The sequence below is a fragment of the Aythya fuligula genome, chromosome 2 (genome assembly GCF_009819795.1).
Source record: "Aythya fuligula isolate bAytFul2 chromosome 2, bAytFul2.pri, whole genome shotgun sequence".
Taxonomy (NCBI): Eukaryota; Metazoa; Chordata; class Aves; order Anseriformes; family Anatidae; genus Aythya; species Aythya fuligula.
Genome location: NC_045560.1, coordinates 120446950 through 120468745, shown reverse-complemented (window position 1 = coordinate 120468745; position 21796 = coordinate 120446950). Strand labels below are relative to the sequence as shown.

General features: G+C 39.8%; 1 protein-coding gene across 1 annotated transcript; it reads right to left on the bottom strand.

Annotated features, from left to right (window-relative positions):
• Positions 1-629: 629 nt before the first annotated feature.
• Positions 630-19400, bottom strand: UBXN2B (UBX domain protein 2B). The gene is made up of 9 exons (XM_032183033.1): positions 19272-19400; positions 17171-17271; positions 14058-14129; positions 12367-12526; positions 11766-11843; positions 8322-8431; positions 7732-7869; positions 6067-6228; positions 630-2339 (listed from the first exon to the last, which is right to left on the bottom strand). The coding sequence occupies exons 1-9, from the start codon at positions 19395-19397 to the stop codon at positions 2177-2179; spliced, it is 1110 nt and encodes a 369-aa protein (XP_032038924.1). The 5' UTR covers positions 19398-19400; the 3' UTR covers positions 630-2176.
• Between the last annotated feature and the right edge of the window lie 2396 nt (positions 19401-21796).

Sequence of the window (21796 nt, the reverse complement as noted above, 5' to 3'; positions counted from 1 at the left end):
TCCCTTCTTCCTTGTAGTCAGTCTTAGCTACATGTTCACATAGGTCTTTCACTCTGAGAGCTCTTTTGTGTCAAAAATGCCAAGCTGTTAGCTTCAAGAGTGAGAATTTAACATTAGCAAAAGGCAGGGCATACAGTTATGAAAGTATGCAAAAGATTCTAGAGGTTTTAAAGTACTTCACAAAGCAGTGAAATATTTAAACACAAGCACCACTACACATCCCTAGTGCCTGACAAAATAATCTCAGCTACGGGGACCCTCAGTTACCTTCAGCAGCTACTGATCTTTAAAATGCACCAGCTACTTGAAACAAACATCATATCATGAAGCTGTGTTTCTTGGCATAAGAGGAATAAGAGAACATTTAGTTAACCAATATCCTTCATGCATCAGTGTTTAATTAATTTCAGTTTTTGGAAGTAATAAGCAATATAACTGGACCTATATTCTGAATTATGCCCAAATCACACATTGCCCAAGATTGATTTTACAACATTGACTTTGACCTCACACTTATATAGAGAATATGAGTATATAAAATATATGTATAGGATGTGTCCATTCCTTTCTGCTTAGTTCTAACTATTTTTATTCTGGCACACAACAAAATCACTTCATCACAACATAAATTAGGAAGAAAAAAATCGTCTATGGTCTTTTTAGCTTAAAACTTTAATTACTTGCACATTAAATGATTTATGATTAAATCATGCAGATATTCAGATTACAAAACAAATGACTTCAAATACAATAGCACATTTAAAATTTACTCAAACATCGATTTTGAGGTAAAAAAAATAAGATTAATCAAATATACTGACCAATGATAAGCTAAGCATAAATAAGTGTTGACGTTTTCAAGATAAAATAATCAGTGAAAACAGTATTTTTATTACAGATATTGGCACAAAGTATACAGCCCATTTACCCTCCTTCAGAGTACGATCCACTCATCTGATATAAAGCCACAAATATTATAAATCCATATTATAAATCCACAAAATATTAAAGCACATCAGCCAGTCTGCACACAAAGTAAGATTTCTACTTGCGTACTGCTGTGTAGGGCCAAGTTAATTGAAAAAATATATGATTTCCAAGATTAAGGGGTTTAATTATACAGCCTCCAAATCAGTATAATGGAAATTGCAAGAGCAAATCCCCACTGAGTATTACAAAAAGCCTTTGGCCAAAACTCCAAATAAAGACCTGACATTCAGGTCAAAAATACATAACCAGTTAATATGCCTACTTCTGTGCACGCACGTGACTGCATAAACAAGTTCTGTGTCTGTGCACCTTGGTGTTTTTGTTTGGCTTTTTTTAAGCAATGGTTCATGTGAAGAATCATGTTAATTGCACAGGGTTCAACTGCATATTCAAGCTCAAGGTGACCACAGGTCTACCTACTCCCATGAACTCTAAATCACAGCCTTTCTTCAGATGACAGTGGTCTCTCCTGTTTCTCTAACTTCAAGAAGAAAGAAATGCATAATAATTTTCACCACAAGTAGAACTATAATACAAATAAGAACAGTCTATTATACAGTCTGCAAAAGCTGAGCTTTGCATCTCCTGATACTGATTCACATCAGCAATTATATAGGGATATTTACATAGAAACAAGAATATAAATAATTATACTACACCATGAAACACTACAAACAGAATATACAAAAATTATAATAGGTCATTAATTATCTGTCAAACTATTAAACAGAACACTTTAATATTAATACAGTTTGGAAGGTAAACATAACCTGCAGGCTAGGTTTTCAAATGGCTGTTTGTCAATGCAGCATAAAACATTTCCATAGTGCAAATCTTACCAACTGTATGAAAGTCACAGCCCCCTTGAGAAAAATGCTTCTCTCCCCCGACAAAAAAAAAAACAACACTAAATAGTGAAAGTGATAGCTCACATTTAGTGCATGACATGGTTTCAAACACACAAACACAGGGAAGCTTAATTTTAACAATGAAAAAGGGTTGAACAATGTTGAGAAAGTAAAATAAAAAAGTTAATATATGCTACAGCTGGAAGACATGAAACCCAAAAATCTGAACTGTGGAAGTGGGGGAATAAAGACACTTCATTTTATTTTTTTTTTCCATATGTTGGAAACATTGTATGACAATACAGCACATGCCCTGTATTTTACCAACAGCTGTAAGATTACTTTAATTGCTGAAGAATCACAGTGTTGAGTATATCTGCTTCTTGTAGTGTCAGGCTTTCATCTGTTAGCTCTTTATTTGGAAAGGTAGTCACGAGAACAAAATCAGTTGTTGCAAATGCTGGACGGGACTGGATAATGAAATCTCGAATATCCTTAATCCTGTAGAAATGATATGGACATGAAAACTGTGTATGGTTCTATTTCAACATAATCCACCCAATATATCCTATTGATTTTACATTTCCATTTGATCCAGATGGCCAATAGTTGTAGCCTATATATTTTTTTGTTTCTTTCATACAAAACGTGAAGCATTAAAATCAATGTTGCTTGTTTTTTTTCCAAATAACAGAAAAAGTTTTAACATAGGAATATATTATAAACTGATATTTATGTTATAAACTGATATTTAATATAGAACATCAAGCAATGTCAATACCAGCTGTCAAAAAATCCTTATACGTATCCCAAAATCCTTAGCATATACCAAAAGTGCTAAAGTATTATTGAAAAGAGAAATCTTACAATATAAAGTGATAAGAAAGCAGAGGGGAATTATTAATGTGCTTAGATTGTAAATAGGTTTCCCCTGCTTTCACTTAGCATTCAAGTAGTGAACAATAGTTCATAAAACCACCAGTCACAGTATAACAAAAATAACAGCTTTATAAGACATAGATGAAAAGTAGGATTTTAGAGATAAAAAACAAACTTGAGAGGTTTCTCTCAACACAGTAAACTGAGTCAAATCTTTGAAGATCTATTGAACTAATATGCAGATAGATTTACTGCAACCAAATAAACAGGGACTTCAGTTTTCTGTCTTCAAGGTTTATGAGCCAAGCAGTGCTCTTTAGTACCTGATTTTAATCACGCATCTGCAAGGATAACTAAGAAGATCTACACCCATGAGAAAGACAGCAATGATTAAATAAAAATTTAAATAAAAATAAATTCTGTCAACCCACCCATGATTACAGACCTCACTGGGAATCTACCACCTCTACTCTTTCATGTACACAAAAGAAAACATCATGGCTAGAGGGCTCCTAGGAGCCACACTGTCTATCCAAGTCATTTCTTGCTGGGAAGGAAGGGTCTGGGCCTGTACTACCAGGTCTACTACTGCTGAAAGATTATTGCTGCATCATCTTCCTTATTGGCATCTCAGCTAAAATTGTCTTACTGTGGTCTGTGTATTTTGTCAGGTGAAGAAGTTTGCACATTACTTCTGCCCTTATCCTGAGCCAGAAGTGGAAAAAGAAAGCAGGGCAACTTTCAAAGCCATAAACAGTGTCAGCATGGAACTGGGTCCACACTAAGAGCACACTAAGGGACTCAAGCTCAGTTTCAGCTGTGTCCTAACATGATGGTGCAGACTTTGGAGTGGGGCTGACTTGAACCTTGCTTGCTGTGAAGTGCGAGTGGAATGACTGCCCAAATCTCTGCCCTCTGCCCAAAGTTCTCTCAGCCATGCAGAACAGCAAGTGCAAAACAGCGCTTTGCAGAACCTTGCACTAACACAACCTCTTGGGTAAATAACTGGGGTTGGCCAACACCATTTGCAATGCCCCAGCAATGTCAACAAAACTGATGGCAAGCTATAATTAACAGACTACTAAGTTGATTGCAGCAGGTGGTCACCTAACAAGTAAGGAGGAGAAAAAGGCAGAGGCATTTAATGCCTTTTTTGCCTCAGTATTTAATAGTAACAACAGCTTTTGAGCTGTATGGACTTGAGTTGAAGGACCATGGCTTTCCATCTGTGGTCACCAGAATTGCAAGGAAATAGCTGAATCAGATCAATGTTTCTAAGTTCATGGGGCCATATGGGATTCACCCCCACAGTGCTGAAGGAATTAGCGAATGTTACGGCTGGTCTCCTCTCAACAATTTACCAAAGGTCGTGGGAGTCAGGGGAAGTTCCTGCTGACTGGAAACTAACCAATGTTATACACAACTACTAAAAACAAGAAAATGAGAGAAGACAAAGGAAACTACAGACCTGTTACTCTAACCTCAGTCCTGGAAAAGTTATGGAGATTGACCTGGGGGATACTGAAAAGCACTCAAAGAATGAAGTAACTACCAGGCATAGGAATAGGGGTTCCTCTCTACATCTACCTCAAAGGAGGTTTCAGCAGAGTGGGGTTCAGTCTCTCCTCTCAAGCAAGAAGTGATAGGAAAAGAAGAAATGGCCTCAAGTTGTGCTAAGGGATCTTTAGGTTGAATATTAGGAGAAATTTATTCGCTGAGAGGGTTGTGAGGCATTGGAACTGTCTTCCCAGGGAAGTACTTCAGTCATCATCCCTGGAGGTATTTAAAAGGTTGATGTGGTGCTCAGGGACATGGTTAAGTGGTAGACTCGGCAGTGCTAGGTTAATGGTTGGGCCTGATGTCCTTGGAGGTCTTTTCCAACCTCAACAGTTCTATGATTCCACAATCAAGGGAAAGTTCTGCCTTCATAATTTGATCTCCTTCTACGATAAGTTCACCCACTTGGTGGATGAAGAGAAGTCAGCAGATGTATTTTGTATTTCACTAAAGCTTTTGATACTGTCCCTCACAGAATGCTTCTAGACATATTGTCCAGCTGTGAGATAAACGGATTCACACTATGCTGGATGATGTACTGGCTTGACAGCAGAGCTCAAAGGGTTGTAAGCAAGTGGGGTTCCATCTGGCTGGCGGAAGATCACCAGTGGCGTTCCCCACGTCTCAACACTAGGGCCAGTTCTGTTCACTTTTATCAATGATCTGGATGTAGGAGAGAAGTGCATCCTCAGCAAGTTTGCCAATGAGACTAAACTGTGAAGTGCTGCTGACTCCCTGGAGAGAGGATAGGCCTTGCAGAAGGATCTAGATAGATTAGAGCAGTGGGTGATCAACAACAGCCTGAAGCTCAACAAAGGGAGATGCCGGGTTCTGCACCTGGGATGGAGCAATGCCAGAAACAGCTACAGGCATGGAGACAAGAGGCTGGAGAGCAGCTCAGCACAAAGGGACCTGGGGGTGCTGGTCAACAGCAGACTCAACACAAGCCAGCAGTGTGCCCTGGCAGCCAAGAGGGCAAACTGAATTTTGGGGTGCATTAAACACAGCACAACCAGCCAGTCAAAAGAGGTGATTCTTGCACTACATTTAGTGTTACTGCAACCTCACCTTGAATATTGTGTGCAGATCCGGTCTCCATAATAAAAAAAGGATGTTAAGGTTCTTAAAAGCAACTAGAGGAGGGCAACAAAGCTGGTAAAAGAGTTGGAAAGCATGTCCTATGAGGAGAGGATGGGGACACTTGGTTTGTCTAGTCTGGAGAAAAGGAGGCCAAGAGGCGATCTCATTGCTTTCTACACCTTCCTGAGGAGAGTGGAGAGGGAGGTGCTGGTCTCTTCTCCTTGGTAACCCATGACAGGATGCACAGGAATGGCACAAAAGCTGTGCCAGGGGAGATTCAGACAGGATATCAGGAAAAAGTTCTTTACCATGAGAGTGGTCAAACAATGGAACAGGCTTCCTAGAAGGTGGGTTATGCTCTGTGCCTGTCTGTACTCAAGAGATGTTTGAGTAATATCCTCACTTTGGGGTTGCCCTGGGAGCAGTACAGGAATCTCATACCTAAACAGACAGCAATTATGATTGGCACTGTCTCTTCCCTGTCACTAGTCAGGAAAGTTTGTGGCTTTGCACTTACTGAGTATCTTGTGTTTTCAATTACCGCTTTGCTCTGATAGTCAATTTATCAGTGCATCTCTGACTACGAAAATGACACAGCTGTGACATTTCAGTGGAACTGTATTTTCCCTTTTTGATGCCTTGTTGGCATTCATTTAATGACAAACTTATCAAAATAGTTATGGTTACCTGCATCGATGCAAAATCAATTTACCTGTGCGTTTGATTAAATCTTTGTATTAATCGGCTACCATCTGCTAATCTAATTTGAATTTTAGTTGCTGGCATGGAATCATCAATCAGAACAGGTGCATTAAGAATAGATTTCTCCTCCTCCTCTGGGGAAGAAGGTGTGCTGACTATTTCAGGTGTAAGGCTAGGGGAGAAAAAACAGATAAACAGATGTTAGTAATGGAGGCAAACCAGAACTGAATCTGATCCAAGTAGAGATCTGTTTTTTTTTTAATTCAAAAAAAAAAAAAAAAAAAGGACAAATAATGCTTTTGCAGTTTCTTTTCAATGATTGACAAATTTTACATATATTTTCTTGTAACTGTGCAGATCCTTACGTTTGCAAGATATAAAATAGGTGAGCAGGTACAAACTGAAACACCTTTGTTTATGCATACAGGGCATGAAATCAATTTGATAATAAGATTTACCTCTCATACTTCATGGAATAAATTAAAAAAATAATCACATACCATTATATTGCATTACGTATTAATATAACAGCACGTGTCCTGATCTTTAAAAAAGGAAAATTCAGGTTGGAAACTGCTAAGCAGCATTTATTGCATTAAATTACTTGCAATAGCTTACCATTATTACCTTTTTCAGCAAACAAACATATTACACAAATAGATACAGTTGTGAATAGAAACCTAGCAGTATGCACAATTCACCAGCTCATATCCAGTCAATAAGAAAAGATACTATAAAACCTGTAATTGCTATGTAAAAAAGTTGATGATTGGCAGAGTTGAGGTCACGTTACTGTTTCTATTCAGCTTAAATTGCTGTAATAGTAGATTATGCACATTGGGACAAAGCAGACTGAGCCATTCAATAACAGAATTCATCAGCACAACAGGAAATGAAACAGAACCAGATATAACATCTTTAAGTCGTTACATTTCAGGTTTTCTACTACATGTATGAATTTTTATCTTATAGTTGGACATTACACTAGAACTGGGGGAAGTCAGGGCTCCAGTTCCGTGTTAGAGGATGAGTCCTTCCCCTCCCACAGTGCAGACTTGCAGTAATATTTAATCTAGGGGAGCATGTAAAATTTCTCTAGATGCTTTCTTTTAAAAAAGAATTCCTACTGTAGACTTTTGCAGTATCGTTTGAAGTTTTACACAAATCCCAGTGGTAAGAGTTGAGAGATTTTGATATAATTTACTGCTTATTTATTTTGGGTCAAATTAAAAGACTAAAATTATTCTATGGAATTAATTCTCTTCCTTAAGCTAACAGACTCGTTTTCTATACCTTGTAAGGAGATTTTCTCATGAAATTTGTATGGTACTTATTACCTTCCAACTTCCCTTGCTCCAGTTTTAAACATGGTTGAAGTAAGCAAAATTATATGCAAGAAGAGGCAGAGGAATCTCATTCACAATAAAGCACGAAGCATCTAGCAGATCTATGAGAAGGTTCAGAACACAGAACTAAGGCTTACCTTTTATTATATATAAACTTCCATGATTACTGGTGACTCTATAAAATCAGGCCTGGGACCTTGAAATCAAGGTGGCACAAAATTGTATATTGCTTTTGTCATCTGATTAGTTCTTCAAAAGACTCCAAATTGATTAAATCCAGCTCTTAGAATGACATATAGATACAGAACAGAAAATTCAGTGATTTTTACCTTCCAAGTTTTTGTCCTTCTCCACTGAAAGCTTTGAATCGCAGTCTCGGCTTCACATATTCCTGTTCTTGGTGGTCTTCCATATCCAAATTAACCTGGCCACCATGAACAAGTCGTTGCAATTCCACAGGAATTTCCCTTAATACAAAAATAAGTTTCCCAATTATGCTGTGTACCATAGGGCAAAATTACACAGGAATCTTACACAGTATGAGTTGACACTATTAACATGCTCATTTTAAAAGTTACAGATGTTCAATTATTTCATGAATTGATTTCATCCCAAAGTAACAGATAAAATTAAAGACTAAAATGAAGAAAAAAGCAGTCAATTGACAGTCAAAACCTAGAATATGCTAACAAAACACAAGAAACTAATAGCCATCTATAATAACATTCAGAGTTAAAACACAAGAAAACAAAATATTCCAATTTTTAAGTGTCCCATGCATCTGATGACAAATACAGAACATATTTTATGGGTGCAAGCTGAGAAGAAGCCTTGACCTTCTGATGATTACAACTATTTGGAGAAAGCATTTTTCTTCACTTGAAGGACACGCCTCAACAGAATTGTTATTTTAACTTACCCTCTTTTAACAGACTCAAGAAACTGAGCATTTGTTGGGTCTGAGTATGACCTCAACTCTCCATCATCTAAACTGAAGCCATTCCTCCATAGTTTCAGCAAAACTTGAACCTGAGAAGAAAATGGTGAAAATAGAAGGGAAGATACACAAATAAGGTATTTTAGTTTCATACAGATTACTGCTGTAGAATTTTTGATCTATATTTAACAGATTTTGTGGCAGAACACAAACAAAAATGCAAATGACAAGAGGAACAGAGCACTGCATTGTAACTAATTTGAATGCACTGTAACCATTACATACTTTAAAAAGCAAACAGTATTTACAGACTATTATTTACTCCAAGATCCCTTTTATACTTGAAGAAAAAGCATCTCTTAATCTGTCACCCATGACATACAGACAACAAACAGTAACTTTATTGTGAATTTCAGTGTTTCAACTACTTTTAAAAGCAGTAAACACTCCTTGCTGATAAGAAATAAATGCATTAATTTCCAAAATATTGCTGATATACCAGTTAGAGCTAAAACTATTACTTCCTCAAACTGCTGCACACTGAGCTGCAATGAAGTTGATACTAGCTCCAGTCTGTCCAAATCCTGAGCATCCTGTGATGTACTTCCAGCCAAAACCTTCCCCTGGAGGCACTGCAACCTTCAGAGCCTGCACCTCTCTTCCCTGCAACTAATGCCTTCCAGTCCAGCATGCCTACACTTCCCCAGCCACTAAAACTGACCTTCCCTTAGAAAAATGAGCCCTGCCCACAGTTATGGTAACCCCACTGCAACACGCTTCCGGCTCCACACAGCTGGCCATTACTTAAGAGGGTAAAAGACATCAGCTCCTGGTGTGCCATGAGAGAAGCCCACAGCCTAAACCACATCCTTTACTCTCTCGTTTCTGTTACTTGATGAACTTAATACTCACTCTAGCTGTTCATATGAATGGCGAAGTGTAGAGGACTTCATAATTTAACCTCTCCCTCACTTCTAGCCTTTTAAGTGAGAGGAAAGAAAAAATGCTCTCATCTACCTTTCCCTCACAGGAAGGCAAGTTCTCAAAAACACACACTGATTTGATCCCAAATAAAATAAATCTGGTGGCAGGAAAAGGAGAAAAAGAATAAAAGATTACTTTTTAACATGGATCGTTTCCCTGACCCAACATACCACTTCTGCTGGCTTGCAAGCACAAAAAGCTGGACTACACTGTCTTTCAGTTTGACCTCTTAATTTTTGTTTTGTTACAGGATTAACAGGATTAACAAACTTCATTTTTTTTATGGCTAAGTGAAAGAATTTAAAACACATCTAAGACACATGGACAAGAAAGCCAAAAATCATGTTCAGACTGAAAAGCTGGCAAATAAAAGCTTTTGATGCCTCCAATACCCTCATATTATCAGCTAGGATGCGTTTAAATTGGATAAGGAAGAAATTGAGGAGGAATTTGAAAGAAAAGATGATCCTATTTTTCCCACTTTCAATCTTGAGTCAGAGCAGACTCAGAAATTGTGTCAAGTAGGGTGAAGAAGCAAGAAGCAGTAAGATGAGAAGATTTAAGTTACCTGCACAGAGAGGATTTACAAAACCAGCGATTTATCATTTGTGCAACAGAATGTTTTAGTGAATCTCAGCCACCCACATGGAAGCGTGCAAAAGATGACTGCAAAGATGGTGAACAACTTTTCCTTTTTTCCCCCCCCCACTCTCTTTCCCAGGTAGTGAAACCAGCACTTTCACAGTCTGGGTGGGGAGCCTGTCTCTGACTAGAGTCTTCTCCTCTAATTACAGTCCACAATAAAAGGAGAACCCTGTATTCCCCACCACACTGAAAATAATTTGCAAAGAGAAGACCTTATAAAAAGACAATGAACAGAGTGTTACTGTTAAGGAAGAACATGATTATTTCAGATTATGATCTGTTCTCTGAAATAATTACGCCTCAGGTTAGCTTCAAAACTAAAAAGACTGTTTTGAAGCTGGATCATGACAAGAGAAAATTAATTTCCATTAACAAAAAGAAAATGCTTCAGAGGTGCTAAAACAACTGTTTTTGATATTTCTGATTAATTTTGTTTCTGTGCATTTTATCATAAGAAAGCAAAGGGTGACATTCACAGAATTGCCACTGTGCTTAAACCCACTTTCAGCTGCTCAGTAGACACAACGTGGAACATTTGAATAGAGTTCAAGCATGTCTGTAATAGTTAGGATACACCTGGGGGGGGGAGGGGGAAGTCTTTGGTAAAAGCCTATTTAATATACAAAACAAGTTTGCCAGCCAAACTGGATGAATAGCCAGTCAGCCTCATCCTTCAGTCCCTGGGAAGGGAACAGAGCAGCTAATCCTGGAAACCACTCCCCAGGCACATGAAAGCCACGAGTAGTTGTCATACATTCACCAAGGGGAAGGCATGTTTGACCAAGTGATAACCTTCCATAATGAGATGACTGGCCTGGTAGATGAGGCAATGGCAGTGGACATTGTCCTTCACTGATTCCCTTCATTCGCCTGGCTTTGCCACAAGCAACCCCAGTGCAATGATCTGTATAGCCCTAACGTTAACAAAAAGGTAGCTGCTGCTAAACAAAGCTGGGGCATCGTTTAACATCCAGATGATTTTCTAAATCCTGAAATTTTCTAAATTCTGAAATTCTTTTCTGAATTCTGAACTACAGGAAGGGACTTTTTTGATTTCTTTTTCTTATTTTCTTTCTATACCAAACACGGTAATATTCAGGTGTCAGATATTTACATGTATTACAAGTGACAGTTACTGGTATATGGCAAGAAATAATTAAAGAGAAGCCACTAATTGCTGAGGGATTTTAATTAATCCAAATCAATTCTGTGAACGCCTACAGGCCTTAATAGCTGTCACATCTCTTCTCTACATCAAATGAAGTTTGTCATTCTAACCTCTGCTTCGCAACTCAGATCAGGAGATCAGAATTCCCCCAAGTTCAGCCCAAGTTCACAGTTTAGTTTTGCAGTGGAAGCAGGGCTGCGTGGCCTCAGAAGAGTACACAGAGGAGATCAGGAAAGCCAAGGCACAGATGAAAGTGAGCTTGGTAAGGGATGCAAAGAGTAACAAGAAGGGATTCTGTAGGTACAAAGGCCAGAAAAAGCCAAGCAAAGTGTTCGTCCTCCTCTGATAAATGAGAAGGAAGAACTGTTAACAACAGACATGGAGAAGGCTGGATCTGATCATCCAACCCTCTTGCCCAGCAAAACCATAATGCAGGCCCTAACGGTATCCCCTGAATATTTTTCCAATGTGGATGCTTTTGCTTAATTTCTAGTGAACATATTTCTAATATTTAGGTATTTGTCTTTCCTTACAGACAATTACAGTAACACTAGCATTTCAAGCTGTAAACATCGTAAAGATGACATCTGTTGGAGACACTGTTACCAGCTATTCAGAATTGTACTTACATCTTGATTTTCTCCATATATGTATTCAGAGTGCTTTTGTGATGAGTCACCCAATCTATAACCACCACCAGAAAATGACTGAAAAAAATACAAAGAAAAGCTTATTGCAATAAATATCTGAAACAGTTTATTAAGATACTTACAAAGGTGCAAATAAAGACATCATGCTTCCATGGTTAAAGGCAAACACACTGTTCTAACTTGCATACTTTCAAAGTGAAAAATTTTACGTAGTAATTGTAAAAAGTTTAAACAGTTTTTATACAATTATTTGAGATTCTAGTCTGTATACTTTTTCAAATATTAGCAATTCAACAGATAAAAGATTTTGATTGGGATGCAATTGCAGGTGATTTTTTTTTTTTATTTAGAAATAAAGCAGGTAATCCCAGTTTAGGTTGATTTCTAATAATTCCTCCTGAAATTGTGGTTCCCCAGCACTTGATTTTCTAGAGGAAGCTACTGAGCACAGATAATACACACCTGTATCAAATCCTATGCTACATGCAAACCACAGAAAGGCTTATTTGCTCTCATGTGATTTAGATGAGTTTCAAAGAGCCTGATGTAAACAGAGACTAAAATACCTTTTGACTTTTACCTTAGCTTTATTGAAGTCACCAGACGATCTTGAGGCTTCATCTAATGGTACAGCCCCATGTTCTTTTGCTTCTTTGAAGAGTTCAGCAACAATTTTACTCGGGTTATTAGAAGCCCCAGAAATCTGTAATCCTCTGTATTCGGAGTCACCTGAATAAAATCTTTAGAATAGTAATGTTCATAAGCAACAATGCTTTAAAATGACAAGTGTCACTTCCTCCTTCCAATTAAAATAAAATAAATTAATGGACAAAGAGCCAAATTTGGCACAAAACCTTGCCATTCTGATCACAGAAGCGTTCCACTTGGTTCTGAGTTTTAGAGCAATCAAAGCAGCACTGCTCTACAGACATTAGGCTAGCAAAACTAATGAGATGCCTTCCAGAACTGACCCCAGAGATTTGGGCCAAAAATCATATGCTTAAGTGAACATAACCCTGATGCAGACTTGATTTTAAACACGATTTTATGTGGATGCTGACTGCTCCTGTAAAAACTGATTTCCTCAGGGGTGTCATGTGCATGGGTCTGTCCCTTGGCTGGTTAGAACTCTGATTCGCAATTAACGCTACTCTGGCAAAATGAGCGTAAAATTATTGTTACAAAGCCTGAACAGTACCAAAAAATTGACCTTTTACTGTAAAGATCGAGCATGCTTCCATTCCTATCGATATCAAAAATGTAAAGTTTTTAATAACTTTGACCAAATTTCCAGTGCATTTTTATGTCTGCAGACACCGCTGTGAAAGCTAAACTGTGATTTTTTTCTTCGACATGGCACCTTTTCCAGCTCTTGAAGATAAATCGTTCCAGCTCTTGATTATGAAGATCACGAATTGTGAGTTATCAAGAATCAATGAGGAAGGTGCTATAAATCCCGAAATAACAATGAAATAGCTACTATAGATAAAAAGAAAAAAAATCTGTATGTAAGTACAAAACCTGGCAAACCTGCGAGTCTCTTTCATCCTTGATCACAAAGAGCTTTAAAAGCTACTAAAATGAGTGCTTTATGTTTTTCTTAACTTTTTCATGTAACCACTTTGGGCAAGGTAAATCAATTAATCCATGTGAAATTGTCTCTCAAGCCAATGACTTCAAAATACAGTTGATTCAATCATTTTTCATAGTTACCCAATAACAGCAGGCGATGTACAATCATACTATTTTTACAGTGTCACATAACTGGCAGTCTCTTGGTGTCATCTCTCCTTGGTATTTTTATTCCAATTGCCATTTATATTCAGAAATCTTTATTAGATTTTAAAGATTTTTTTATTGGAAAGTAGATAAAATGACAATTCTCATCCAGGTTTGTATTCAGGAAAGAAAAGTACTCAAATATTTGCGTAATGGGTACACAGAACAATTCAGGATGTTTAAAAAAAAGGCAAAAAAATTTTTGAGTCCAAGCATAAGTTACAACCTTAACATTCATACAGCCATGTATCATCCAAGGCATGTACAGGTACAAATTGGTCCTAGATGACAACACCCAGAATCTGCTAAATGTAATTTTACTACAGCAGTATACAGCTAACACTCTAGTATGTCATCATCTCTGTAGTTACTAGCTCTTTGCTAGTAACTTAGCTTACGTGCATTTTGAAAAACAAGATGGAACAATGTATAAATGTCAGATAAAATGTTTACTTTCACAACTGTTAAATGAATGTTTTGTTTTTCAAATACCTTTGGTTTTCTTTGTCATCGCTCATGCTTCTCTCGGGTTTTCTCAAACTTCTGAAAGAATCAATTTTAAGACTGCCAAGAAAATGAAAGGAAACGTTTGAGGGTGACTGGTACACACACTTTACAGATTATCAGAAGTAGGAAGTACTTCACATCTAACTTCAGAAACCAGTTATTTTTTCAAAAACTAAGAACATCAATTCTTTTTCTTCTTTCTTTCTTTTTTTTTTTTTTTTAAAAGATTTAGTTTTTAAAGTAGACAAAATCCCCCAGAAGATCCACCCTGACAATGGTTTTTCTTCTTCTCACTATACTTTTCCATCTGAAGTACACAGCCACAGATGCTTAACACTGAACAAGCCAGAAGTGGAATTGCGCTTCTGTCTCTGATGGCCCAGCAGAAAAACAAAAGTAATATGCAAGCTGAACAGCTACTGGAGAATTCTGCCTACCACTATTAATTACACTTCAAATTCTTTCCACAGCATTTTAGCTGATTTTGTCAAGATATAAGTTGCTGAGTGAAGTCATCTGTGCTATTCTTTGATGTCCTGGAGTCCCTATCCACAAGTATCCTGGAAGCTAAAACAAAGTAGCCCTCATTTCCATTTTACATGATTTAAAAAACACATTGAATTAATTAAGAACTGGCAACATTGCAAAGACTTTCAGAAGATGATCAAACAGAAATCAAGTTCTGTCTTACAACAGGGACCAATTGATAAGCTACTGCTAGACAAACTAGGTTACACCTGCAAAACGCCAGGAACGGCTGTAAAGCTCTACGCCCTTACCCTGTAGTGTTTTATGATAAAACTCATCCACGCAAGATCTATGTGAGGCAGCCAAACTCACAGGTATGATAAAACATACGTAGTCTGCTACATGAGTAACTGCATAAGTTTAAACTAGCAAACCACCATCTGTTTGACTACTATACCTTTCAAATCAAAGCATAGTGGAGCACACCATCTCTTTTTATAGTATTGGTGCTGATAAAACAATGTAATGAGTTTAATTAACTGATTAGCTCAGTGGAGGATATGCTTCGTCTATTTTCTCAGAAAAAAAAATGTATTATTATGAACTTAGGCCATGGGAACTCTTATCTCTCTTATTATATCACTCTTCTACTCTTAACCATTTCAGTCTTCTTCCTTTGATGCGTTGCAGGGCTCGTGTTTTTGTGCCAGGTGTCCTAGGCTTGGTGAAGGTGCTGGAGCTCACATAACATGATGGCATTTGCTCCATCCTCTATACCTGCAGTTGTGGAAGATGAGTTGATGACTTCAAGAGCAGCACTATGTTTCCTTGCAATTAATACGTTGCTCATTTGAGAGCAAACTAAAGTCAACTAAAATAAAATGAAAGTCTCATTGTGGATACCATGCAAAGAGCAGCCATCTCTTCTTTCTCAGACAGCTTCCAGCATGATTGCCAACAAAGAGCAAGTGTTTGCCAACAGCTATCACACCAAGTATTTGAGACACCATATTGCAGCTTTTCCTTCAGCTGGAATAGGAAGCTGTAACTTCATGACACATACTGGTAAGCGGAGCTGTTTGTTTCATTTGTTTATAAACTCTGTTCTGTGTAGCTGATTGTACCCAAAAAACCACAAACTATTATTTTACAAATGTCACATCCTATGCTAAAATCCCTCTTCTTAAAGATCTGCATTTCTACACTCGAGGCATGGCTCTGGTGACTAAGTCTGCCATTTAACCTCTTTTAAAACAGAGATTCATATTGGCAGCAGTGAATGAAAGACAAGCCAAATACAATACTTGTTATTGTCTCGCTGACAGTAATGACTTAAAGACTTCTCTTCTTTAGAAGCAATTTAAATAACAATTAATTAAGAACTGGCAAGGTTTCTTTATAAATTTTTAAAATTATATTGAATCTTCAAATGCCACATGAACTGCAAATGCTGCAGGCCATCAAAACTTGGCTTTATACACAGAAACATCTTCCCTTCCATCCACTGACAACTGACAAGTTGACAAGTTTATTATGAAACCACGCTTATTTCTCTCATTTCCTATGAGCCTACTACTCATTTGTCAAACTAATATTTGCCTTACCGGGTTAGTTACTTAAATAGTACTGACCCTAGTACAACACTCAAAGCAGCTCACATGTCAAGTTTCACAAAAACTACTGATTTGCTGAATTCTGAAGAAGCGAAGAACTGCAGTATTTTCCTGACACTGCAAGTATCCAAGTTCTATCTGTGTGAAAAAGCAACGCTGCATTTCATTTACAGCATCTACTCTTATCTTATCTGAAGTGGGTTTAAAGGGCTGTGGAACAACATATAACACAACGGTTCCCAAAAAGTCCTGGTTTCAGTTAGAACAGAATTAATTTTCTTCCTAGTAGCTGGTGGAATGCTGTGTTTTGGCTTAGGATGAGAAGAGTGCTGATAACACCCCGATGTTTTAATTGTTGCAGAGCAGTGCTTATACCAAGCCAAGGACACCTCAGCCTTTTGCTCTGTCCTGCCAACAGGCAGGCTGGGGGTGCAGTAAGAGCTGGGAGGGGACAGACGACCCAAACTAGCCAAAGGGGTATTCCATACCATCTGACGTCATGCTAAACAATATCTAGGGGTGGCTAGCCGGGGGGAGGGGGCCGGACTGCTCGGGGTTAGGCTGGGCATCGGTCAGCGGGTGGTGAGCAATTGCATTGTGCATCACTTGTTTGTACATATTATTAGTAGTAGTACTATTATCATCATTGTATTATTATTATTATTATTATTATTTTCCTGTCTTATTAAACTGTCTTTACCTCAACTCACACGCTTCACTTTCCATTTCTCTCCCCCGTCCCAGAGAGGGAGGGGGGAGGGTGAGCGAACGGCTGCGTGGTGTTTAGCTGCCAGCCGGGTTAAACCACGACAGATGCAAACAAACAAAAAAAAAAAAAAAAAAACATCTGAGAAGACACCAACTATGCATTATTACAGGGATTCACAACTCATAATTATGAATTGCTATAGATCACTTGTTATACAAGGTACAGACCAAGCAAGTATGACGACAACATTTTCTTAGCTAACACAGTACCAACTTGACACATACATTCCTGAACAAGGTATGCCTTACCCCTGTGATACTTTTGAGCTGTTCATCTTTGTAGTTGTTGGTTTGTCAGGACACAGTGCCTGCCTTTTAGCTTCATCTTCATATAACTCTGCCAAGGCCAGCTGTAGGAAACAGGACACTTTTTAGAAGTCAACAACTCTAGAACTACAAATGCAACAGAAATAAGACCAAAATGCTAAATACACACAATGCCAGAAAATTAGAAACATCAACATGAGAACTCCCAACTTCTTCTCTAAAATTCAGCTTCATGAAAAAAATGCATGATATTCAATATGCTTATGCCAGCATAACAAATTTATACTCTGGTGTCATTCGGTCCACACTGCTTCATTAGGTATAATCAGCCTGTATCAGGATCGCAAGAGATTTGCAAGTGTATATGAATGCATATATAGTAAGCATCATCTCTTTAATGCTAACGAACTGAACTAAAGCTCTTAGGTATCCCTTTGATAAAATTGGGAAATAAATACATTTCACAAAGAGATTTAAAAAAAAATGCAAATTGAATAGCCTTGTATTAGGACTAAGATACAAATCTGATCTGACTGGCTTGAATTCAAGGTATAATTGTAAATACTTTTAATACACCACTTTTCCCCAAAAGCTCACCAAATGCTGCCATATCACTGGAGAGTTCTTTTTTAGGAAGTTGTGGGAGGCACATCTAACGTGCCATTTTTAGCAAGCTTACTTTCGTCCTGAATAACACTCCACTTTGTTTCTCAGATTTTCCTTAATTTTGTCCCTACACCATTTTCTTCATGCTATACAAAGGATGTTAACATTTTATCATACATACCAGAATAGGTAGTAGGCCACAATTTCACTACTGCTTCATGTAAAATAAACATTAAAATAAAACGTCTGTCCATCTTTCAGGACAAACTGCTATGAACACAGGAAATCTGCAGTGAGTCATTACAGTGATGTATATTCAGCAGAGGAAAAGAAATGACACACTAAGGAAATTAAACTGGGTGATAAGAAAGAACAAGAAAACCATTGAAGACCTCTACTCTATCTGAAGATGCAAGCATCTGCTAGGTATATTAAGCAAATTAGTGAAGTCATAGACAGCAAATCCATAAGCAGATACTAAAAAGAACACACAGGCAAAAATATACCCCATATCACTCCTAATCTAAGGACCAGGGGATGCTGAGAGGGCCCCAGAAGGGGATGGTTGGGTTTCTGTGCTTTCCTGACACTGCATCTCTTACGGTGCCACGGCAAACCAAGCACTGAGCTCGGTGGATCACTGCTGGGATTTGGGAAGGCAGCTGGGTTTTTAGGATGTTATCAGTAAGGATTTACACAAAATGCTGCTGGCCTCAGTCAGCTGAGGATATTAGGAACTATGAACTACCAACTCGGACACTATAATTGTAACCTATTGTAGCAAACTTAGTCTCTGAAGAAACATACGAAAATCTGAAATAGTAACTGTGGAAAAAAAGGAAAGCATTATCCCTCGTTAATTACATGTAACTAAATAAGAGCAGTTTTGACTGCTAAAAGTTTCCCTGCTTTTCAAAGACAGTTGTTGCTAAAAGATTTCAAACTTTCATATTGTTTTGATGCTACTTGGGAAGTAAAATAAATAAAAACTCCTAAAAGCAGTTGCAGTTAGGAATTTAAGCTCCAGTACTAAGTTATATCTATGATCATGCTTTCTCAAAAGTCTTGGGAACCTAGGAAAAGCTCTCGCCCTTAAACTTAAGCTACGTTTGTGAAGACTGCCATGTGTGTGCGGGAGGGGACAGCCCTGCTAAATAATAAAAAAACACCAGGGCGCCAAAACAACTTGAGGCGAAGCCCTGCAGCCCCTGCAGCGCGCTGCCAGCATTCTGCAGGGATCGCCACCACAAGCTGCCCACCCGCAGCTCGTTCCTTCACCCCACAGCCGGACCCAAACAGAAATAAGCATAAAAATGTAAATAAAGTGACGACAGCCGGGCACAGCCTCCCCGCGCTCAGAGTCCCGGCTCCTCGCAGCGGCCCGCTCCCCTCACGGGCAGCCAGGGCGAGGCCGGGCGCTCCGCCCCGGGGAAGGACCGGGGCTCCCGGGGCTCCCGTCCCTGCCGTCCATCCTCACCTGCAGGTCCCGAGCGCTGGGCGGGCGGCCGCTGCGGGGCTGCCGGTCCCTGCGGACACCGGGGGTCGCCGCCGCCGCCACCACGTCCCCATCGGGCCGGGCGGGCGCTGCCCCGCCGTCCGCCATCTTGTGGAGGGACGGAGGGAGGAAGGGAGGGAGGGACGGCTGCCATGGCGACGGGCGCCCCGCCCGCCGGGCTATTACCGTGGGGATGGGGGGGGGGGCTGCCTCTGTCAGTCTGTCTGTCAGTCAGTCTGTCTGTCTGTCTGTTTTCGGCTCCATGCCCAGTTACCACGCCCAGTGCCCGCCATGCCCCTAGGAGGGCCAGTCGAGCAATGGGGTCTGGACTCTGCGGAGTGAGCCCCTCGCTACGCACAGTGCTGTGTGTCAGAAGCTCAAGCTAGAATCACAGAATTGTCTAGGTTGGAAGAGACCTCAAGATCACCGAGTCCAACCTCTGACCTAACACTAACAAGTCCTCGACTAAACCATATCACTAGGTTCAACATCTAAACGTCTTTTAAAGACCTCCAGGGATGGTGACTCCACCACTTCCCTGGGCAGCCCATTCCAATGCCTCACAACCCTCTCAGTAAAGAAGTTCTTCTTAATATCCAAAATAAAACAGCCCTGTCACAACTTTAGCCCATTCCCCCTCGTCCTGTCACCAGGCACATGGTAGAATAGACCAACCCCCACCTCACTACAGCCTCCTTTAAGGTACCTGTAGAAAGCAATAAGGTCGCCCCTGAGCCTCCTTTTCTCCAGGCTGAACAAGCCCAACTCCCTCAGCCGCTCCTCACAGGACTTGTTCTCCAGACCCCTCACCAGCTTCGTCGCCCTTCTCTGCACCCGCTCAAGCACCTCGATGTCCTTTTTGTAGTGAGGAGCCCAAAACTGAACACACTACTCCAGGTGCGGCCTACCAGAGCCGAGTACAGGGGGATGATCACCTCCCTAGCCCTGCTGGCCGCACTGCTTCTTATGCAAGCCAGGATGCCGTTGGCCTTCTTGGCCACCTGAGCACACTGCTGGCTCATATTCAGCTGACTATCAACCATCACTCCCAGGTCCTTCTCTGCCTGGCAGCTCTCCAACCACTCATCTCCCAACCTGTTGCTCTGCTTGGGGTTGTTGTGCCCCAGGTGCAGGATCCGGCACTTGGCCTTGTTGAACTTCATGCAGTTGACCTCAGCCCATCGGTGCAGCCTATCCAGATCCTCCTGCAGAGCCTTCCTACCCTCAAGCAGATCGACACACGCACCTAACTTGGTGTCATCTGCGAACTTACTGAGGGTGCACTCAATGCCCTTGTCCAGATCATCGATGAAGATATTAAAGAGGACCGGCCCCAGCACCGAACCCTGGGGAATGCCACTAGTGACCAGCCTCCAACTGGATTTGACTCCATTCACCACAACTCTTTTGACCCGGCTCTCCAGCCAGTTTTTAACCCAACGAAGCATACGCCAGTCCAAGCCACAAGCAGACAGTTTCTTGAGGAGAATGCTGTGGGAAACAGTGTCAAAAGCCTTGCTGAAGTCAAGGTAGACCACATGCACAGCTTTTCCCTCATCCACCAAGCGCATCACTTTTTCATAAAAGGAGATCACTTAAATATCTCAGTTACCCCAATATTGTGGACTTAAAAAATCAAAACTTAAAAAGTCCTCAGTTACCCCAGTGTTATGGTTGAGCAGCAATTGGTCACCCATCCAGCTGCTGGCTCTCTGTCCACCAACAGAAGAGGGAAAATAATGAGAAGAGCAAAAGCTGAAAACCCATGGGTCAAGATGAAGACCCACAGTGGCCCTTTGTATAGGGGAAGCAAAGTTGCATGTACAAGCAAGGCAAATAAAGTTATTTATTTGCTACTTCCCATCCGTGGGCAGAGAAACCTCTGCAGCTTCCAGGATTTCATCACGTGCAATGATTACTCAAGGAGACAAATACCGTAAACACAAATGTCTGCCTTCTTCCTCCTTTCCATGTACTTTAACCTCCTTTCCCTGTGCTTTAACCATTTCACATATTTTATGGTATGGAACATCCTTTTGGTCAGTTTGGGTCCCTGTGCTGGCTTTGTCCCCTCCCAGCTTCTGGTGAACCTGCAGCCTCCTCAGCAGGAGGGCAGATTGGGAGGAAGAAAACCTCCATTCTGTGAAAGCACTGCCGAGGAAGAGCCCAAACCTAGGCATTTTGTCAACACTGCTTTCCTCCCAGATCCAAAGTGCAGCTCCCAGGGGCTGCTATGAAGAAAATTCACTGCATCCCAGCCAGATCCAGTACAATGAACCACTGAACTTTTGGTTGAACATTTTATGTCCTCATCCGCACTGAAATAAAAGAGTATAGTGCTATATATGACATGGAATGACCCTAAATGCAATGAATGAAGAGCAAGTAATGTTTGAAAGTGCCCATTTTCAGTTTCCCAAGAATGAAAAGAAGAATAAGAAGGAAAGAAGGAAGTGAAAGAATATATATCTAACGAATATGTTTATATATTTTATGTGTAATAGAAT